This window comes from Eulemur rufifrons, chromosome 15 (genome assembly GCF_041146395.1).
Source record: "Eulemur rufifrons isolate Redbay chromosome 15, OSU_ERuf_1, whole genome shotgun sequence".
Taxonomy (NCBI): Eukaryota; Metazoa; Chordata; class Mammalia; order Primates; family Lemuridae; genus Eulemur; species Eulemur rufifrons.
In genome coordinates, this window is record NC_090997.1 from 20,180,322 (window position 1) to 20,199,103 (window position 18,782).

The window sequence follows — 18,782 nt, forward strand, 5'->3', positions numbered from 1 at the left end:
GTATACCATGGAATATTACTCAGCTATAAGAAATAATGAAGATACGACATCTCTATGGTTCTCCTGGAGAGAGTTGGAACCCATTATATTAAGTGAAGTATCCCAAGAATGGAAAAACAAGCATCACATGTACTCACCAGAAAATTGGTTTCCCTGATCATCACCTAAATACAAATCTGGGAACGACACCAATCGGATATCAGACTGAGGGGGGGGGTGGGGGAGGAGATGGGTGTATGCCTACACAATGAGTGCATCCCACACCGTTTGGGGAATGGTAACTTTACGCTTGAAGGTGCTGACTCGGGGAGGGGGGATGGGGAAGGGAGGGATATATACCTACATGATGGGTGCAACGCGCACTATCTGGGGAACAGACACGCCTGGAGCTCTGACTTGGGGGGAAAGGCGGTACATGGGCAACGTATGTAACCTGCAATTCTGTATCCCCCATAACAATAAGATGAAATAAAAAAAAAAGACACCTTATTTAATATATATTGTTGATTCATTAACATTGAATTCACACCCAGGAGAACTATAACTCTTGTCTGAACAAAGCTTATCTAACACATATATTTTCTCCATAAGGCACATCAAAGCCTTCTTGTGCTTAGGAACACTAAACACCACTATAGCTTCAGGACCACTTTAAACAGCAAAATCACCAACAAAAAGCACAAAAATGCAAAAAAATGAGGCAATAAAAGACCTCAAAAAGGATACTTGTTTACAGTGTGAGAACTGAAATAAGAAGTGAGAACTTCATCTTGTTCAACCTCCAGTAAGAATTTGCCCATTTGGTCAATTCAGATTTTTTGCCACTGTGTGCATGTTTGTGAATGACTGCAAAATGTGGCAAGTATTGATTTTGGGGTTGCAGATAAATTTTAGTGAGTAGGAAAATTTACAAATAATGGAATCCATGAGTAATGAGGATCAATGTATTTTAATAACTGATATTTGACTAGAGCTATTTATTTCAGGCACTGACGACTTGATTGAATTATGTTCTCAACAATTGATCTGTTAGATTGGAAGCTGGCTCCTATGAAAGTTTAAAATTTACAAACATCTAATTCAATGTTCTTCATTCAGACTAGACCTATGAGTGGTTAAGGAAAATAGCTGTCCTTATGGTGTGATTTGACCAGGAAGTACCTGTTCAAATATATCACCACCATTCCTCCTTACCTCTTCCTTGTTGCTCTAAATAACTGTTTGGTCCTATAGACAGAACTGACTGAACACATTAAAAAATAAAGCTCTAGAAATCATAGATCTAGAATGTATTTTTTTGTTGTTAAAATATCATTGCTTCTTGGCCTCTTTAGTTGTCCCAGAAAAAAAAAAAATATCTTTGCTGATGTAGCATATGTGAATCTATTCTACAAATGCTAGTGTGCAAGAAATATTGTTTTGTTTTTCAAAAAATAATGTATAACCAACTTGAGCCCCAATCCAACTGGTCTAGTTTCTTAGCCAGTTAGGGCTGCCATAACAAAAATACCATAGACTTGGTGGCTTTAACAGCAGACATTTATTTTCTCAGGGTTCTGGAGGCTGGAAGTCCAATATCAGGGTGCCAAGCATGGTCAGGTTATATGGAAGGCCCTCTCCCTGGCTTACAGACAGCCAGCCAACTCTCGCCGAGTGCTCAGGGGGCTTTTTTTTAGTGCATGTGCATGGAGAAAGAGAGAGAGAGAGAGAGAGAATATTAATTCTCTCGTGTCTCTTCGTCTAGGGATACTAATCCTATTGGATCAGGGCCTCACCCTTATAACCTCATTTAACCTTAATTATTGCCTTTATTATTATATCTCCCAATACTCACATTGGGAGTTAGGGCTTTAATATATGAAATTGGGGGGCATACAAACATTTGATCCATAACAGCTGGTGTTTCTGTTCACACTCAGCTTTGCCAAAGATTCCAAGCCCATCCTATACCTGGGCAGGTGGCAGCTAAAGGGAAAAAAAAAAAAAAGATTCCAAGCCCTATGAACAAGGAAGCAGATGCACTCCCAGACCTAAAGGGGTCACATAGACAGGGCCCCTAGATTATCCAGTGGCTTTGGTGCTAGGTAAGATCCTGGAACTTGGAATGCCTGAGACTGATGGTCCTGACTACAGCTTCACGTGTGCTCAGAGCACCCTGCAGCACACACGTAGGATCCTATTCTTCGGAGACCCACCAACCTGTGTCGTTTCCAGTGTGGGAGAATTTTCCCCTTTCTCTCTTCCTTCCCTCAAAGGCATTCTCTTTTCTCTCCCCTCCTTCTGGGACATTTTAGAATAATCTCTTCAAAGAGTTTAGAAGGCTTTTCTAAGAGACAGGAAAAACAGACAACTTCAAGAAGCTTCTGCATGCCTGCAGGATCTCTAGGATAAAGTTAAAAAAAGGGCCCGAATGTCCGTTGAAAGTAAGAGAAGGGCGTACAACACTCGTTAAATACCACAATTAGTTAATCTTGCTATACTGATCCACCATCTAAAGGGAAAATTTTATTGTTAGTCATTAGCTCCAGCTCAATAGTTTTAATAGAAGATCTCAATATTTTTATATTGAAAAGATATTGGAGACTGCCCAATAAAATATTAAATATTAAGATCACAAGCTAGTTAGCAGTGGAGCTAATACTAGAACCCACATCTTTTGGCTCTGAGTTCTGTGTTTTCTCTATTGAATTGTTCAAAAGCAAGCCACACAATTCTCAAAAGAAACCCAAATTTTAGGTTAATTTTTACTTCTATAATGTTAACAAATATCATAAAAGTGTTCTTTTTTGATTATCAGAAAAGGTACAGTTTATGGTAGTGCTTTTAAGAAGATGAAATGTCAAGTTGTATTAAAAGATATAATGACTCTGAAAATAATTTTGTATTTATTCATAATTAGAAAAAGAAACTTCAAGATTATGTCAAATTCAGATGCTTTCTTTAACTTTTTCTGGTGATATTTGAGTACTTGGTTTCTCTTTCCTATTTTGCTAAAACATTTTCTGATTTAAAATAACCAGTGGGTATGCTTTCTTTTCTTTTTTGGTAAGGGGGAGGGACTTAATCATATGCAACACTTGTTTTAGGTGAGTTGGAAAGTTGGGAATATGATTTCATCCTAACTTGGCCATTGTGCAGTTTGCCTCCATACCTGATACAAATTACATATTATTTGAAACCATGGTTAGGTTCCAGATGTATGTATGTAAGCAATCCTAGAATTTATTCTGTTCTTGGGCACCTAATTAAATTTTATTGATCTAAATTCATATTTGAATTCAGTGACTTTGTCACAGTACCTTCCAACTAGCTTAGCATATTACCTAGCAATTTTACAGTATAGAGTATTTCAGGTAATTATCAATTATTATCTGCATTATGGAGTTGGGTCAGTTGGAGACAATACAGCTGAGACAATACAATATGCTCAAGCAGCAAATTAATGGTTAACTTGAGCAATGGCATAGAAATTATTATTATACTTATTTTTATACCATCACTTTATTAATCTAAGGAGCTCTAAGAAAAATTATCATTATTAATTTTGAATTATTTAGACATTTTTGGAAAGTCAAGGAATTGAATTAAATCCACCAGAGAAAATGGCTCTTGATCCTTACACTGAACTCCGGAAACAGCCTCCTCGTAAGTATGTCACCCCATCGGACTTTGATCAGCTCAAGCAGTTTCTCACCTTTGACAAACAAGTAAGTGACCTGAGCACCTGAGTAGATTTACTAGTTTCCAAATACGGCACGAATTTCTTGGCAAGCTATTTGGGTAGCTGTATTGGTAACTACTTTGAAACATTACATCTGTAAATTAACTGTTTGGGTACAGTGCCGTCTTTCTGTTTTCATCTGGGGTTAGAAATGTAGGAAGGCCTAAGTTTCATATTAGAGATCCATAGAAGATTATGGAGTTAGGTCTTGTGAATTCCACCAAATATTTAAATCTTAAAACTATTCCTGAGCCACATCTGCTTCCCACTTTACATTTCCAGTTGACCGTTTCTTTCCCCAAATGAGTTAATCTCATAGAATCCTGTGGGAAACCTTAAATGAATTACTGGGAAATTTCAAAGCTATTTAGGTTTCTAATTTTAAAGAAGGTAATTTCACAGAAACTCCACTGCAGATGCTTCCCTGTTAAATGTTATATTAATGTTGGAGTACAGAATGTTCTGAGCATTTTCCAACTTTGTTCCAACCTTTGTAATCCTTCCCCTTGTGAGCTGATGTATATAAGCAGATTTGAATCTTCTCTTTTTTGTAACTAAAGGGAAAGAGAAAAGGCAGAGATCACTCTCACTGCTTTTTTTTTTCCAGAAATTTAACTCATTTTATTAACAGTTCAGAAAATTTAACCTAGCATTAGCATGGTCTTTTAAAGATTTTTTATATGCCAATCATATATCTGTTATTATTTTGTATTTAAAGACTGTATTGATACTATTAATAGAAGATGTATGTTGATGGGACCAAAAATAAATTCTGGTTAATAAATGAAAATTCTTTCCATACTAATTGTATATAAATCATATTCACATGTACCTTTATTAATATATATAAACCACTTTTATAAAGGACCTCATTGCTCTTTCACTGACTAATATTTTGGATCAAAGTGAGCCGTTCTTTCTTGGCACAAACTTATAATCCTATTATTTAATTCTTTCCAGCTGCTGATATATGGTACATAATTTCAGATGTTTTAGTATCTTTGATGAATATTTCTTTTTTTCAATTTACCACCTGAGATTACTTCATAGTCTTTCCAACTAATCTTTTCATCATTGTCTGGTACATAAATGCCAAAGTAGCTAAGTTAAACCCTCCACTTTTAGAATTCTTAACTTGAGTCACTACTTTGGATTCCTCAAAGGTTCTTCGATTCTATGCCACCTGGGATGATACAGACAACATGTTTGGTGAATGTCGGAACTATATCATTCATTACTATCTTATGGATGATACGGTGGAAATTCGAGAGGTTCACGAACGGAATGATGGGCGAGATCCTTTCCCACTCCTAATGAACCGGCAGCGTATGCCCAAGGTTTTAGTGGAGAATTCAAGTATGTTTGATTCAGTTTACCCTTTGTTACTTGGTACATTTTTAGGATCTTAAAGGAACTACTTAATCAGCGTGGTTATTCCTTTATTCTTGGGAGGCTTTCGCTATATTTTCTCAGGTGCTCAGAAAATGGCTTTCCCACAACTTTCCTCCTTTGCTTTCCTCTTGGTCCAGGCATGCCTCTGAGACAGTCTGGTAGAGATGACTGATACCCAGCTCAAGGAAACAAAACAAAAACAAAAGTGAGAGATTCATTTAAAGTGCGGTAGAGCAAGACTTCTGAACTGAAACAATTTAATATTAGATTACTAATACATTTTTCAAACACGCCTATTGTCATTTGAGGATATAGCTTAGCATTTCCATATATGCTTTCCTGACTTTGCTTCTCACCTCAACTACTTTCTAAATAGGAAGTTCCTATGTGGTGTGACTTGAGATTGGAAAAGGCATGTCTGTGACTCATAAGAGGTGGAGTCCATTGTATCAACCTCAGCTTTTTCTTTGCTGGTTTAAAATAACCTGGCATGTTGGAGAGTGAAAATGCAACAAAATGGCAGTGGATACCTGTTGTTTACTGTTTCCTGAGATAAGCTGGCTTTCTTCAGCTATTGACTTAGTAGTTTAAGAATTTTCTCTTGCACAAATGTCATCTTGGTCACATATAATGACATCTATCATGTTTGGGTGGCTAACAGAATTCCGTGTATACTTTCATTGATTTTTTTTCCTTTTTACTGTATTTTTGGGAACTAGGAGATAAGAAATTCCAAGTATTGAGTAGGGAGTTTGTCTAGTTTAGAGGTTATAAACAAATTGATAGTCTGAGGCTAAATTCACCCTATCCACAGGTACTACTTGGCCTGCACAGTGTATTTTTTTAAAAATGCAGTGTTATTTTTTAAAAGGCAAGGAGTTGGAGATTTCCATCGCTGGGAGAGTGGATAAACAAAATATGGTGAATATACATTTTGATTAATACGCAGTAGTTAAAAGCAATAAACAAGATATACACAGAAAACAAATGGATGTATCTTAAAAATATAGTGCTGTGTAGGAAAAAAAGAAGTAAAATGAGATACATAGTATAATAACATTTACATAATGTGAAATACATGCAAAACAGTACACAAGTGCACAATCAAAAAGCTGCACATTAGAATGGTTGCCTGTGAGGGAAAGGAGAATGAGATTCGGGAAAAAGGGTAAAAGGGACTGAAAATGGTTATCATTTTAAAATCAGGAGAGTTCACATTAAATATCTCTTTTTTTGAAAATTGAGAATAACTGTGAACACAGCTTATATTCTCAAATAGCAACAACTGGATCTGTGCCCTAGTTCAGCATAGTCTAGCTACTGCCTACCACGCGTATTCTTATACTCAGCCTCCTATAAAACCCTCTTGGAGTTCAGTGACACTGGGACTAATATACTAATTTTGGCCTTCCAGAGTGCTTAAATGAGCCAGAAATTCCTGCCATCTGGAGCTAACAAATGTTAGATTTACAGTAGATAAAAAGAAAGAGTAGGAATATATTCAGGGTGGCATGGAAAAAGCCTCACTGAAACTGAATCCCTTGAAATTTCAGGTTCTACGTTTGTCTCTGTCTCATCAATGTGACCTATGTCTAAAACTTGCAATCATCCTCTTCTATAACTTCCTCTTCTATAACTTTAAATGGTTTTTAAATTAAAAAATTTTTTATCAAAGTTGTATGGAGAGACAGCCTAGAGACAGAGCTGGGGTCCTTTTAAGAGGCAGGAAACACATCTTTTTATAAAAGTCATTGTTAGTCATGAGGTAACAGTACAGAAAAGGCTAAGCTCCCACCAGCTAAATAATTCCTTTAAGTGGAATGGTGGGTTTAAAGGAATGGCATCTAATTGATGTTCAAAGGCATTTATTCAATGGGTGATTTTTATTAAATTTAGTTAAACAATAGTTAAATATCTGCTATGGGAACCATTTTATGTGCTAAGTGCTATGGAGGCTAAAATGAAAATATAACTCCCAACCCCTGAATTCTGTCCTTGAGGTACTTCTAGTGTAACTAGGGAGACAAATCATATAAAATACACAAAGCTGTTAACTAATAACACTAGTATATCAGATTATCTGATTACGTAATTAGTTTTGTCATGCAGATGGAGGTCAGAGAAGAGAGATGTGAGCCTGAAAGACTAAAGAAGTCTTTGTGGAAGAGCTAGGATTGTACCCAGATTTAGAATGGCAGAGAACAAAGAGAAAGAACACACTAGAGAGAGCAAGAGCAAAGAGCAAACAAGAACAAGAGCAAAGATTGGGAATTAAGAACAAGTATGGCATGTTTAGGGACAGCCAAGAGATGGTCGCTAGGCAAAGAGTTTGTGTTGGACAGTAATAAGGAAGTTATGGGAGTATCTTTTAAAAGTTCTCTCTGCCAGGGCCTTGTTTTAATAGTTAAGATTAATCAGAGTTATATATTTATGATGGATGGAGTTAAAATATCAGGAATTCTGAAAGTTATTTTTTTGTTGAGGGTAATTACAGGTGACCAGTAGGTGGCAGGTAATGTCAAAATGGATATTTATCCTAACAAAAGCCTATTCAGCTCTTAAACCCAAGGCATGAGGTTCTGAAAGTCTAAATATGTTAGTTATCCTTTAAACTGTCTTTCATAGTTTGATTGTGCCATTTTATTTGTTTATTCAATTATTTTTGAGACAGGGTCTCGCCCTGTCACCCAGGCTGGAGTGCAGTGGCACAATCAATTCCTGGGTTCAAGCAATCCTCCCACCTCAGTCTCCTGAGTAGCTGGGACCACAATTATGTGCCACCATGCCTGGCTAATTTTTTTTAATTTTTTGTAGAGATAGGATTGCACTATGTTGCTCAGGCTGGTCTCAAACACCTTGGGTCAAGCAAATCCTCCCATCTTGGCCTCCCAAAGTGCTGGGCCTACAAGCATGAGCCACTACACCCAGCCTGATCTTGCCTTTTAAATGAATCTAGAATACCTCTTAGTTGGAATTCTCGTACTCCAGAAAGTTGAATGTTTTTCCTAACTTTCTGAGCATCTTTATTGCCTCATTCAATCATTCAAATAATGTTAATTGAACATCCACATAGATGAAGAAAGCACCATGCTAGGCAATGTAAATCTAAAACTAGTATAAGCCCATATTTCAAAGGCTTTACAGTCTGGTAAGATAGACATATAGATCAATGAAGCAGAATGAATTGTCCAGAAATGGACCCACACATATATAGTTGTTGGAGTTTTGATAAAGATTAAAAGACAATCTGGTGGGGAAAGGATCATCTTTTTAACAAATAGTGCTGGTACAATTGGATAGCCATATGCAAAATAAATTGATAAATAAACCTCAACCCTTACCTCAGCATATACAAATATTAATTCAAAGGTAAGAGGTAAAAACCATTAAAATTCTAAAAGGAAACAGGAAATTTTAGTGACATTGGGTTTGGCTATTGAGCAAACGAAGGCAAATGGCTGGACAGAACACACACACATATACCAGATCTCCTGGAATATGGTATACTGAGGGAAACTTATGTAGTCGTGAGCTATGTACCCTGTTGCCCATTACTTCCTGCAGCAGCCCAAAGGGATCTTGTAGGGTTAGACATTAGACATTGGGAAAAGGATCCTTTGGATTGTAGAGCTTTTAAGATGCACAATTAGGGAAATACCAGCCCCTCCTTTTCCATAATCAAGGGCCGGAGTCCAAGCCTTTATGTATGATATAGCAGAAACTAAGCCTTCTTCCTATTTTTCAATCTTAGTAATTACCAGTTAGGAGCATAACAGCCTACTTCTTATCTCCCATGTGATAGTGGTTCTGTGTCAAAGTTTTGTGGTTACAGCTATAAGATGTGGCACTCTACCAGAACTAAGTGACCCTTATGATTTCCATGGAGGCCAGGCTGCAGGGAATCAATCTTAAACACGTTAACCCTTAGTTTTCATAAAACAGCACAACAAAATTGGATTTATTCCAAAAATGCAAGATTGATTCTACTTTTGAAAAATGATTGATTCCTACACTCAAATGTTTATTGCAGCACAATTCACAATCACAAAGATGTGGCATCAACCTAAGTACTCATCAATTCATGATTGGATTAAGAAAATGTGGTAAATGTATACCATGGAGTACTGCTCAGACATTAAAAGGAATGAAATAATGTCTTTTGCAGCAATGGGGATGGAATTAGAGACCATTATCCTACGTGCGGTATCTCAGGAATGAAAAAACAAACACCACATGTACTCTTTAATAATTGGGAGCTAATTGGTGGGGACAGACAGGCACAAAGAAATGAAAAAGTCATAGGAAATCAAGAAGGCAGGAGGGAGGGAGGATGGGGGGTAAAAACCTACCCATTGTGTACAATGAACATTATTCAGATGATGGGTACACTAAAAGCTCCGACTTAAGCATTGTAAGAGGTATCCATGTAACAAAAACATTTGTACCCCCTTAATATTTCAAAATTAAAAAGCATGATTGATTCCTACATGAATGGATTACTGTAATCATCTTGCTGACTGTCCCTGCCCCCTGCCTCCAGGAAGAGGTCACACTGTCCTAACAGCAATAATTGCAATTGCCATGAAACCATTCTTTGTGTAATTGTTTAGTATCTGTCTTCCCTAGACAAAGTATTTTCTTCATGAAGACAAGAATTGTGTCTATATTTTTAATTGTTGTATTCCCAGTATTAGCAGTGTACCCAGTACATGATACACATAGTCACTAAAAATTTGTTGGATGAATGGATAAATGGGTGGGAAGTGGAACTAAATAACTTAGATCTCTCTTAGACCTAAGACACTATCCTTATAAAAAGATGCTTATTCTTTCCTCCTGTAATGATTTCTTCTAAGATTAGTGATTTGTAGTGATAGTTTGAGCTGAATATGAGACTTTACAAAAGCCATCTGGGATATTATTTATGTGTCTTGTCAACAGATAGAAATATATACCTTATGCTCTGGTGAGAATGTAGGGAAGTCCCTGACCCTTGACCAGAGCAAAAGACTCTACTCCCACAGGTCCTCGGGAATGCCTGGCTGTTGTATGTCAGTCTTTCTTCCTGTACTCATTTCTTCTTCTTTTCTCTCTAACACTATCTTATGTTAGAAAACTTCCCTCGGTGTGTGCTGGAAATCTCTGATCAAGAGGTGTTGGAATGGTATACTGCCAAAGACTTCATCGTTGGGAAACCACTTACTATCCTTGGGAGAACTTTCTTCATTTATGATTGTGATCCATTTACTCGACAGTATTACAAAGAGAAGTTTGGAATCCCTGATTTGCCACGTATTGATGTGAGCAAGCAGGAACCACCTCCTGTAAAACAGGTAATTGGATAGTAGCTCTTAGTGTGGTGATAAAATTAGTTTTCTGAGGTAGAAATTTAAGAAAAAGGAAAAAAAGGACTTCTATGTGAATAGTGAATACCCCCCCCCCCGACACACACAAAATGGACAAAGTACATGTAATAGAGTAGTTTACAAAATAAGAAATATAAATGGTCAAAAAAGAACAAAAAGGCCTCCAATCTAATTGATAATCAGAGAAATATAATGATAGTGAGGTTTTTAGATCTGTTTAATTTTACAAGATTCATAGTATCCAGTGTTTGCCCTATGTGAAAAAATGGGAACTTTCATATACTGTAATGGGAAAGCCAATCAGAATAACCTTTCTGAAGGGCAGTTTGTCGTCATTTTAGTTTTTTTCAAAATAAAATATTGCATATCTTTGGCCTAGAAAATATAACTTTGGGAACTATAAAAAGATATGTAGAAGGATATGTATTGTAACATCATTTGTAATAAAACAAAGTACAAGGAGATTGACAAAATAAATTATGTTCTTACAATTAAAAGACTATAAGGCCTGTAAAAAAAAAGAGGCAGTAAGTCTATACATATTAACTTGAAAAACTGTTCATAACATATTTTTAAGTGATTATGTATCTATAACATGGTCCTATTTTTGTAAATTTTTCTATATAATATCTGCTTATATATGCTGAAGGAAAGACCTAGAGAGATAGCTACTTTACTAGAGGGTATCCCAAAAGTCACCCTACATAGGGAAAATGGGAAATTGTAGCTAAATATAACTTTATTTGTAACATATTCATTACAAAATTTTTCCTTTTTATGGAGACTTTTGGAACACCCTGTATTAGCAGTGGTTAATTCAAATGTGGCAATGAGCAAGTAGGGAGGGAAAGAGGAGACGACAAGAGATGTTTCTTTTTATACTCCTCTGCATGGCTTTAATTTATACACAGCATTCTATTACTTTTTTAGAAATTTATTTTATTTTTAATTTAAAAATTTTTTATTGTGGTCAAATACACATACCATAAAATTTACCATCTTAAGTGTATAATTCAGTGGTATTAAACATTCTTTTAAATGCTTTAGTCTCTTAAGTTATGTAAAAGAGAACATGTGGAGTTACAAACAAGAGCTGCAATAATGGTAGCTTTTAGATTATTTTAAAAATATATCAGTCTCTTAAATCATGCAGAAAACAAAGATACAAATTGTTGTTACAATAATACAATAATTTTGTAAATGCCCATGTATTTATCTTTATCAAGATCTTTATTTCTTCATATGTCTTCAAGTTGCTGTCTAGTGTCCTTTCATTTCACCCTGCAGAACTCCCAGGAGCATTTCATGCAGGGCAGGTGTAGTGGTAACTGACTCCCTCAGCTTCTGTTTATCTGGGAATGTCTTAATTCCTCCCTCATTTTTTTATTTTTATTTTTTAACATTTTATATATTTATTTATTTATTTTAAAGCCAGTCAAATTTATTAGTGGGGGGTTGGATACCAACTTGCGTAACACTAGTGTTAATAAGTTCTGATAACCCACTACCATTGGACCAGCCTCTCCCTCATTTCTGAAGGATATGGATATGGATATGGCTATGACTATAGTATTCTTGGTTGACATTTTTTTTTTCTTTTAGCACTTTGAATATATTGGCTTACTGCCTTCTGGCCTTCAAAGTTTCTGATAAGAAATTTGCTGGTAATTTTATTGAGAGACGTGTGTATGTAACAAGATATTTCTTTCTTGTTGCTTTCAAGGTTCTCTCTTTGTCATGTCTTTCAAAAGTTTAATTATGATGTATCTCTGAGTTCATCTTACTTCGAATTTGTTAAGCTCCTTGGATATTTGTACTCAAGTCTTTATCAGATTTAGGAAGTTTTCAGCCATTATCTCCTCAAATATAGTCATGCATCACTTAATGACAGGGATACATTCTCAGAAATGCTTCAGTAGGCAAGTTTGTTGTGTGAACATCATAGAGTATACTTACACAAACATAGATGGTATAGCCTATTGCTCCTAGGCTACAAACCTGTTACTGTACTCAATACTGTAGATAATTAAAACACAATGGTAAGTATTTGTTTATCTAAACATAGAAAAGGCACAGGAAAAATATAGTATAAAAGATTTTAAAAAGATACACCTGTTTAGGGCACTTATTGTGAGTGGAGCTTGCAGGACTGGAAGTTGCTCTGGGTTAGTCAGCGAGTGAGTAGTGAGTGAATGTGAAGGCCTAGAATATTACTGTCCACTACTGTAGATGTTATAAACACTGTACCCTTGGGCTACACTTATTTATATAAAAGGTTTTTCTTTAATAATAAATTAACCTTAGCTTATTATAACTTTTTACTTTATAAACTTTTAATTTTTTATAACTGTTTGACTCTTTTGTAATAATATTTAGCCTAAAACGGAAACACATTGTACAGTTGTACAAAAATATTTTTTCTTTATATCCTTATTCTATAAGCTTTTTCCTATTTTTGATTTTTTTCTTTTTTACTTTTTAAACTTTTTTATTGAAAACTGAGACACAGTATACACATTAGCCTAGGTCTACACAGGGTCAGGATCATCAATGTCACTGTCTTTCACCTCTATATCTTGTCCCACCAGAAGGTCTTCAGGGGCAGTATTACATATGGAGTTGTTATCTCCCATGATAACAATGCTGTCTTCTCCACTACCTCCTGAAAGACCTGCCTGAGACTGTTTTACAGTTAACTTTTTTTTTAATAAGTAGAAGTGCACCACACATACTCACCATTAAATTGAAACTAATCAATCAACACTTAACATGTACATATGAAAATAATACTCATTGTAAATCCAGCAGGTAGGAGGGGGGAGAAGGGGATGGGCAAATTCACACCTAATGAATATAATGCACACTATCTGGGTGACGGACACACTTACAACTGTGACTCAAACCATACAAAAGCAATTTAGGTAACCAAAACATTTATACCCCTGTAATATTCTGAAATTTAAAATATATATATAAATTTAAAAAAAAGAAAGCAGTAGCAAGCTCTGGAGGGATAAAGCTAGAGCCAAGACAATGGTCAGGGACAGATGTGGATATGAAGTGGATATATTCAATTTGAGAATCATGGCACTCGTAAGTCAAGCTGATCTGCTAGATCAGGAATAAGTAAACATGGGCCCAAAGGCCAGATGTGTTTTATCTCAGGCTGGCTCCATCTGGAGGCATGCTGGCAGGGAAGAGAAAGAAGCCAGAATTAGGAGAGCTAAGCTGCTGTGGGGGTGGCCCCTAAAAGTAGTATCTGAAGGACTATGGAACTCTCAGGCTCCACGTGTACTAGCTTGGTTAAGAAAATGCAGGCAGAAACTCTGGTAAGTGGGTCGTATGAGCAGGAATGTCTGGGAGTGATGATGTCCACATTCAGAAGAATGGCTCTTCTAGTTTAGAACAGGACCCAGGCAGTAGCTTGGAGTATGAGAAGCAAGGTACCAGGACCCCAGGCATATGGGCCGATATTTAGGGAAGGTCTTTATCCAAGCAAGGGAAATGAGTGTGATTCAAGGAAAAACAGGTCTGTCCAAACACAATAGGAATTTAGGAAGAAGGCACACAGGCTTATAGCTACCTCCTTATTTTAAATCTCAACCTCCACCCCCGCTCTCCAACCAAGGTGCTCTCACTGTATGTTGGTACAGATGCAAAGCAAGTTCAGGTTTCACCACTTTGCAGTTTCTTCCTAGCCTCCAGAGGAAATTCAAATGCTTAGCATGTACGATCTCAGCCCAAGGTCCCTCTATTCATGTAACCTGTATATTCATTGAATAGTGGTTTTGCAGTTTAAGCAAATTAGGCCATTGTCCATCCGCTGAATCTACTAATCATATTCTAGCCATGATGAGCACATTAACTGCAACCCCAGCAAGTAGGTGAGGGAGTCAGTGTTGCCAGTCGTACACCTTGGATGAATTTAGTAGAGTCATTCATTGTTGAGAAAATACCCTGTTATAGATGGTACTGGGGACAATATGGACTAATATATTAAAATGTCTGCATACAATATATAAAGAGATTTTGGGAAGGTATCCACAAGTGAAAAAGTGTGCTACAAGCTGAGTTTCCTGAGAAAGCATAGCAAAAAGGAGTCAGAGAAATAGAACACTGCTGATGTTTGCCAGCATTGATAAGGAAGAGGAAAACTTAGTTTCTGACCTAAAGTTCTTAGGGAAATGAAACTTGGCATCCTACACTGATGCTTCAAGTTCTTCCTGGAGCTCAAATGAAACATATAAGCTCAATGTATACCTTCCCACCAACTCATCAAATAACCTTTGCATCTGAAACTTGATTTCCTAAATGAGCTTCTTCACTAAGAAAGGGGGTCCTGTATGGACAAGGGGTCTGAGTACTCAGAAAAGTATAGCTGTCATCTTCTGTGATTCAAAAATCAAGAAATAAAAATGTTAGAAATATGGAGGTAGATAGGAGGAAAAGCAGCATGAATAAAGTCCTGACCACCCCTCCCCCAAATCTAGCACATGTGCACACACACAAACACATACACACTTTGGGTGGACTGAGGAAACAGTTTCCAGATCTGCCAGGGTGAAGCTCACTCCCAGAACAATGAAGTCACAGACAAATCTATGGGCCTCACCATTTTAGGATGACCAGAGGTCATCTGCACTGAGACAGAGAGTGGGATCAGACTCTGTTTTGGTAGTAAGAGGTCAGTGGACATCAGCAATAGTTACTTTGTAGTATCAACAGTTACTTCTGCCATCAGTGTACATGATGTAAAATCCATCAATAAAGAAGAAGAGAATAAGTGATATGTTGCTTTTTTTCTATATTTTTATATATAGAAAATATTTTTGAATAAGTGTTTTCCAGAATTGTTTTTTAAAGGAAGTTACAGTTACCTTCAATGTAATTTTAACACAAGTAGCATCTGCCTTACTTCTTGTTTCCTGTATGTCTCCAGGAATTACCTCCTTATAATGGTTTTGGACTCTTTGAAGATTCTGCTCAGAATTGCTTTGTTCTCATTCCAAAAGCTCCAAAAACAAATGTTATTAAACTGCTGTTGAATGATAACAAGGTGCTTCGTTATTTGGCTGCATTGGTGAGCCTACTTTTTATATACTAAGATCTCCTTCTGTCTCAGGACTGTGTGCAATTGTCCATTTTGTCTGTAAACTTTAGAATAACAGCCATCAGAGTTACATGTTTCCTCAACTAACCATTGGATCTAGTACCCAGCCTTTATATTTTTATTTCATGGGTGTCTAATTAAAATGGTCTGGAGACTCTTAGAGTAGGGAATGGTATGACAGAATTATTTTACTAAGAGAAAACCTAATGGCTTTCTTCAACAGATGAGAAATTATTACACATATAATTCCATGGTCTGAATGAGAAGATATTTGCTGAAGTTGCAAAGTGAGATTTTAGTCAGGAATAAGCATGTCAGCATTAAGGCTTGTTTGAGCTGGAATTTATTCCTTAAGAATTGTGTAATCACTCTGTGACTTGATTTAGGAAAAGTCTTGTTTACAAGATAGTTTCTAAGAATCACTTTCAATTATGTGATTTATATTACTCTTATTCCTTCCTTCTTAAATTTTATTGTTAATATTATGTATTTAAATAGATTCATTTACAAAACTAAACCTTGCATAATCATCTTAGTGTTCACAAAGTTGTCAACCAAGAGGTCTCAAACTCACGCCTGTGGGCAGAATGTAGCCCAATATGTACTCTAGTACTATGTGTTTTGTTTGGGCTGCATAGTGTTTAAAAGAGTTGGAGTCAACACTGTAAAATCAGGGGTTTTATATAATAATCCAAATTTTTATCATCTTTTGAAAAACTGAAAGACCTAGAAACATTGGGCCTACATTTTTACAAGGCAAAAATCAACTGGAGCTGAGTTTAGGCAGCCTCCCTTAGAGGAGGCATGTCCTTCTCAGGCCACCAGAGATTTCCCCCATATGTTGTTTGTTTATATTAAATGAACCCAAACTGCATCATTTATATCCTATACCCGGATCCCTGTAGGCATTTAAGTTTGGGGCATATGGATAGATCATGAACCTTCATAGTATCCTCTTCTTCACCTTTCTAGGAATCCCCCATACCAGAAGACAAAGACCGCCGATTTGTCTTTTCTTATTTTCTAGCTACTGACATGATCAGTATCTTTGAACCTCCTGTTCGCAATTCTGGGATCATTGGGGGCAAGTACCTTGGCAGGACTAAAGTTGTTAAACCAAATTCTACGGCGGACAACCCCGTCTACTATGGCCCTAGTGACTTCTACATTGGTGCTTTGATTGAGGGTAGGTCTAAACACAGTTCAGAATTTTTTACTGGCTGGGGGAATGAGTTCTATTCTTAGTTGGAATTTAATTTATTTAACTCATGTAAAAGACAATTAGGCTATGTTCCAGCTAAGAGTAAAGCTACTATTCTTGTATATATAGTGTCTTAATGTCCTTCCTTATCAATTAAACTCTAAATTGATTGCATTTTTTGGCTTTATATGTTGACAATGAGTTTCCTAAACACTGAGGAAACTACTGCATATTAGTTTATAGAGCTATTGAAAGTTCATCAGTCTTAGTCACAAATGCACATCTGTGAATTTGTCATTGGAGGGTTAATATTATTTTATTCCCAATTGCATGAGAGAAACATAACAAAGCTAAGTATATTGCTACCCTCTCCCCAGTGTTTGGCCACCGGTTCGTCATCCTTGATACAGATGAGTATGTTTTGAAATACATGGAGAGCAATGCTGCCCAGTATACGCCAGAAGCACTCTCGTCAATTCAGAACCATATCCAAAAGCAAGAAGCTCCTGCATCAAAATTGGATAAGTATGTTTGACTGCCTAGGGTTCATTTTGCCTTTGGCACATGCAAGATATTCAGGAAGTAGTTCTTGGCAAAATGAATGAGTAATCACATTTAGATTTTCAAATTTCCCTCACCAGGTAGGAGTTATTAGACATACACAGAATGTTCCCTGGGTCTAATATAATAACTGGTAACTTAGAACTTTTTCAACTTCATTTATTTAGCAAATACTGTTGACACTTGAACAACGCAGGGATTAGGGGCACCAAACCCCCTGCACAGTCAAAATTCCATGTATAACTTTTGACTCTCCTAGTACTTAACTCCTAATAGCCTACTGTTAGTAGTCTATTATTGACAGGAAGCCTTACCAATAACATTAACAGTCGATTAGTACATATTTTGTACATTATAATGTATTATATACTGTATTCTTATAATAAAGTAAGCTAGAAAGAAGAAAGTTATTAAGAAAATCATAAGGAAGAGAAAATGTATTTACTATTCATTAAGTGGAAGTGGATCATCATAAAGGTCTTCATCTTCACATTGAAGAGACTGAGGAGGAGGAGGAAGAGGAGATGTTGGTCTTGTCTCAGGGTTGGCAAAGGTGAATAAAAATCTGCATATAAGTGGACCCACGTGCAGTTCAAACCCATGTTGTTCAAGGGTCAACTGTGATTACTGAATGCCTACTATGTGTCAGGTACTGTCACTAGGCCCTTGGGCTTTTCTCAGTAAACAAAATAGAAAAGGAGTTGTCCTCTTGGAGTTGACCTTCTGAGCAACAGGAAATAAATAAGTAAATTGTAGTATATTAGTGTTAAGTGCTATGGAAAAATGGAGCAAAATAAGGGTAATAAGGGTTTCTGAAGAGTGGCAGTAGGTTGCCACTGATCAGGGCAGGTGGTTGCACCTTGACAAGGTGACATTGAGCAAACACTTGAAAGTAAGGGTGTTAGCCAAATGCAAGTAAGGGTGTTAGCCGTCTGGGGGAAGAGCTTTTCAGGAAGAGGAATGGTGAGTGCCAAGGCCCTAAATGGTAACATGCCTGGCCTAGAGTACTCAAGGAACATTGGCAAGAAGTAGGCCAGTGAGAGTGGCTGAGGTGGAATGAGAGGAAGAAGAATAGGAGATGAGATTTAAAAATTACCAAGGGGCTAGATTGTGTGGAACCTACTAGGTCTTTGGAAAAGTTTTGGCTTTTCTTTGAATGAAATGGAGCCATTGGGAGGTTCTGAGTAGAGGAGTGGCAAAATTTGACATATGGTTTAACACATTGACTGCCACACAAAAAACCCAGAAACTTTTCCTTGGGGCCACAGTGTTTTATTATAAAAATAGAAAAAAAATTTCGAGTGTAATTTAAAGGTAAACATAAATAGAAAAATGAAATTTACTGACTTCTGTTCATTTAATCCACATTTTTAGGGTTAAATTGTCAATATTAATTATAACAACAAGAATATCAACAAGTAAAATTTTATA

General features: G+C 36.5%; 1 protein-coding gene across 1 annotated transcript in view; it reads left to right on the forward strand.

Annotated features, from left to right (window-relative positions):
• The window catches only part of EFHC1 (EF-hand domain containing 1), a 44,679-nt gene that overhangs the window by 13,270 nt on the left and 12,627 nt on the right, over positions 1-18,782 (forward strand). The window contains exons 4-9 of the mRNA XM_069488403.1: positions 3,558-3,707; positions 4,885-5,077; positions 10,226-10,446; positions 15,419-15,559; positions 16,562-16,775; positions 17,168-17,315. Of these exons, the coding sequence (XP_069344504.1) occupies positions 3,558-3,707; positions 4,885-5,077; positions 10,226-10,446; positions 15,419-15,559; positions 16,562-16,775; positions 17,168-17,315 (1,067 nt within the window). The remainder of the gene's footprint in view (positions 1-3,557; positions 3,708-4,884; positions 5,078-10,225; positions 10,447-15,418; positions 15,560-16,561; positions 16,776-17,167; positions 17,316-18,782) is intronic.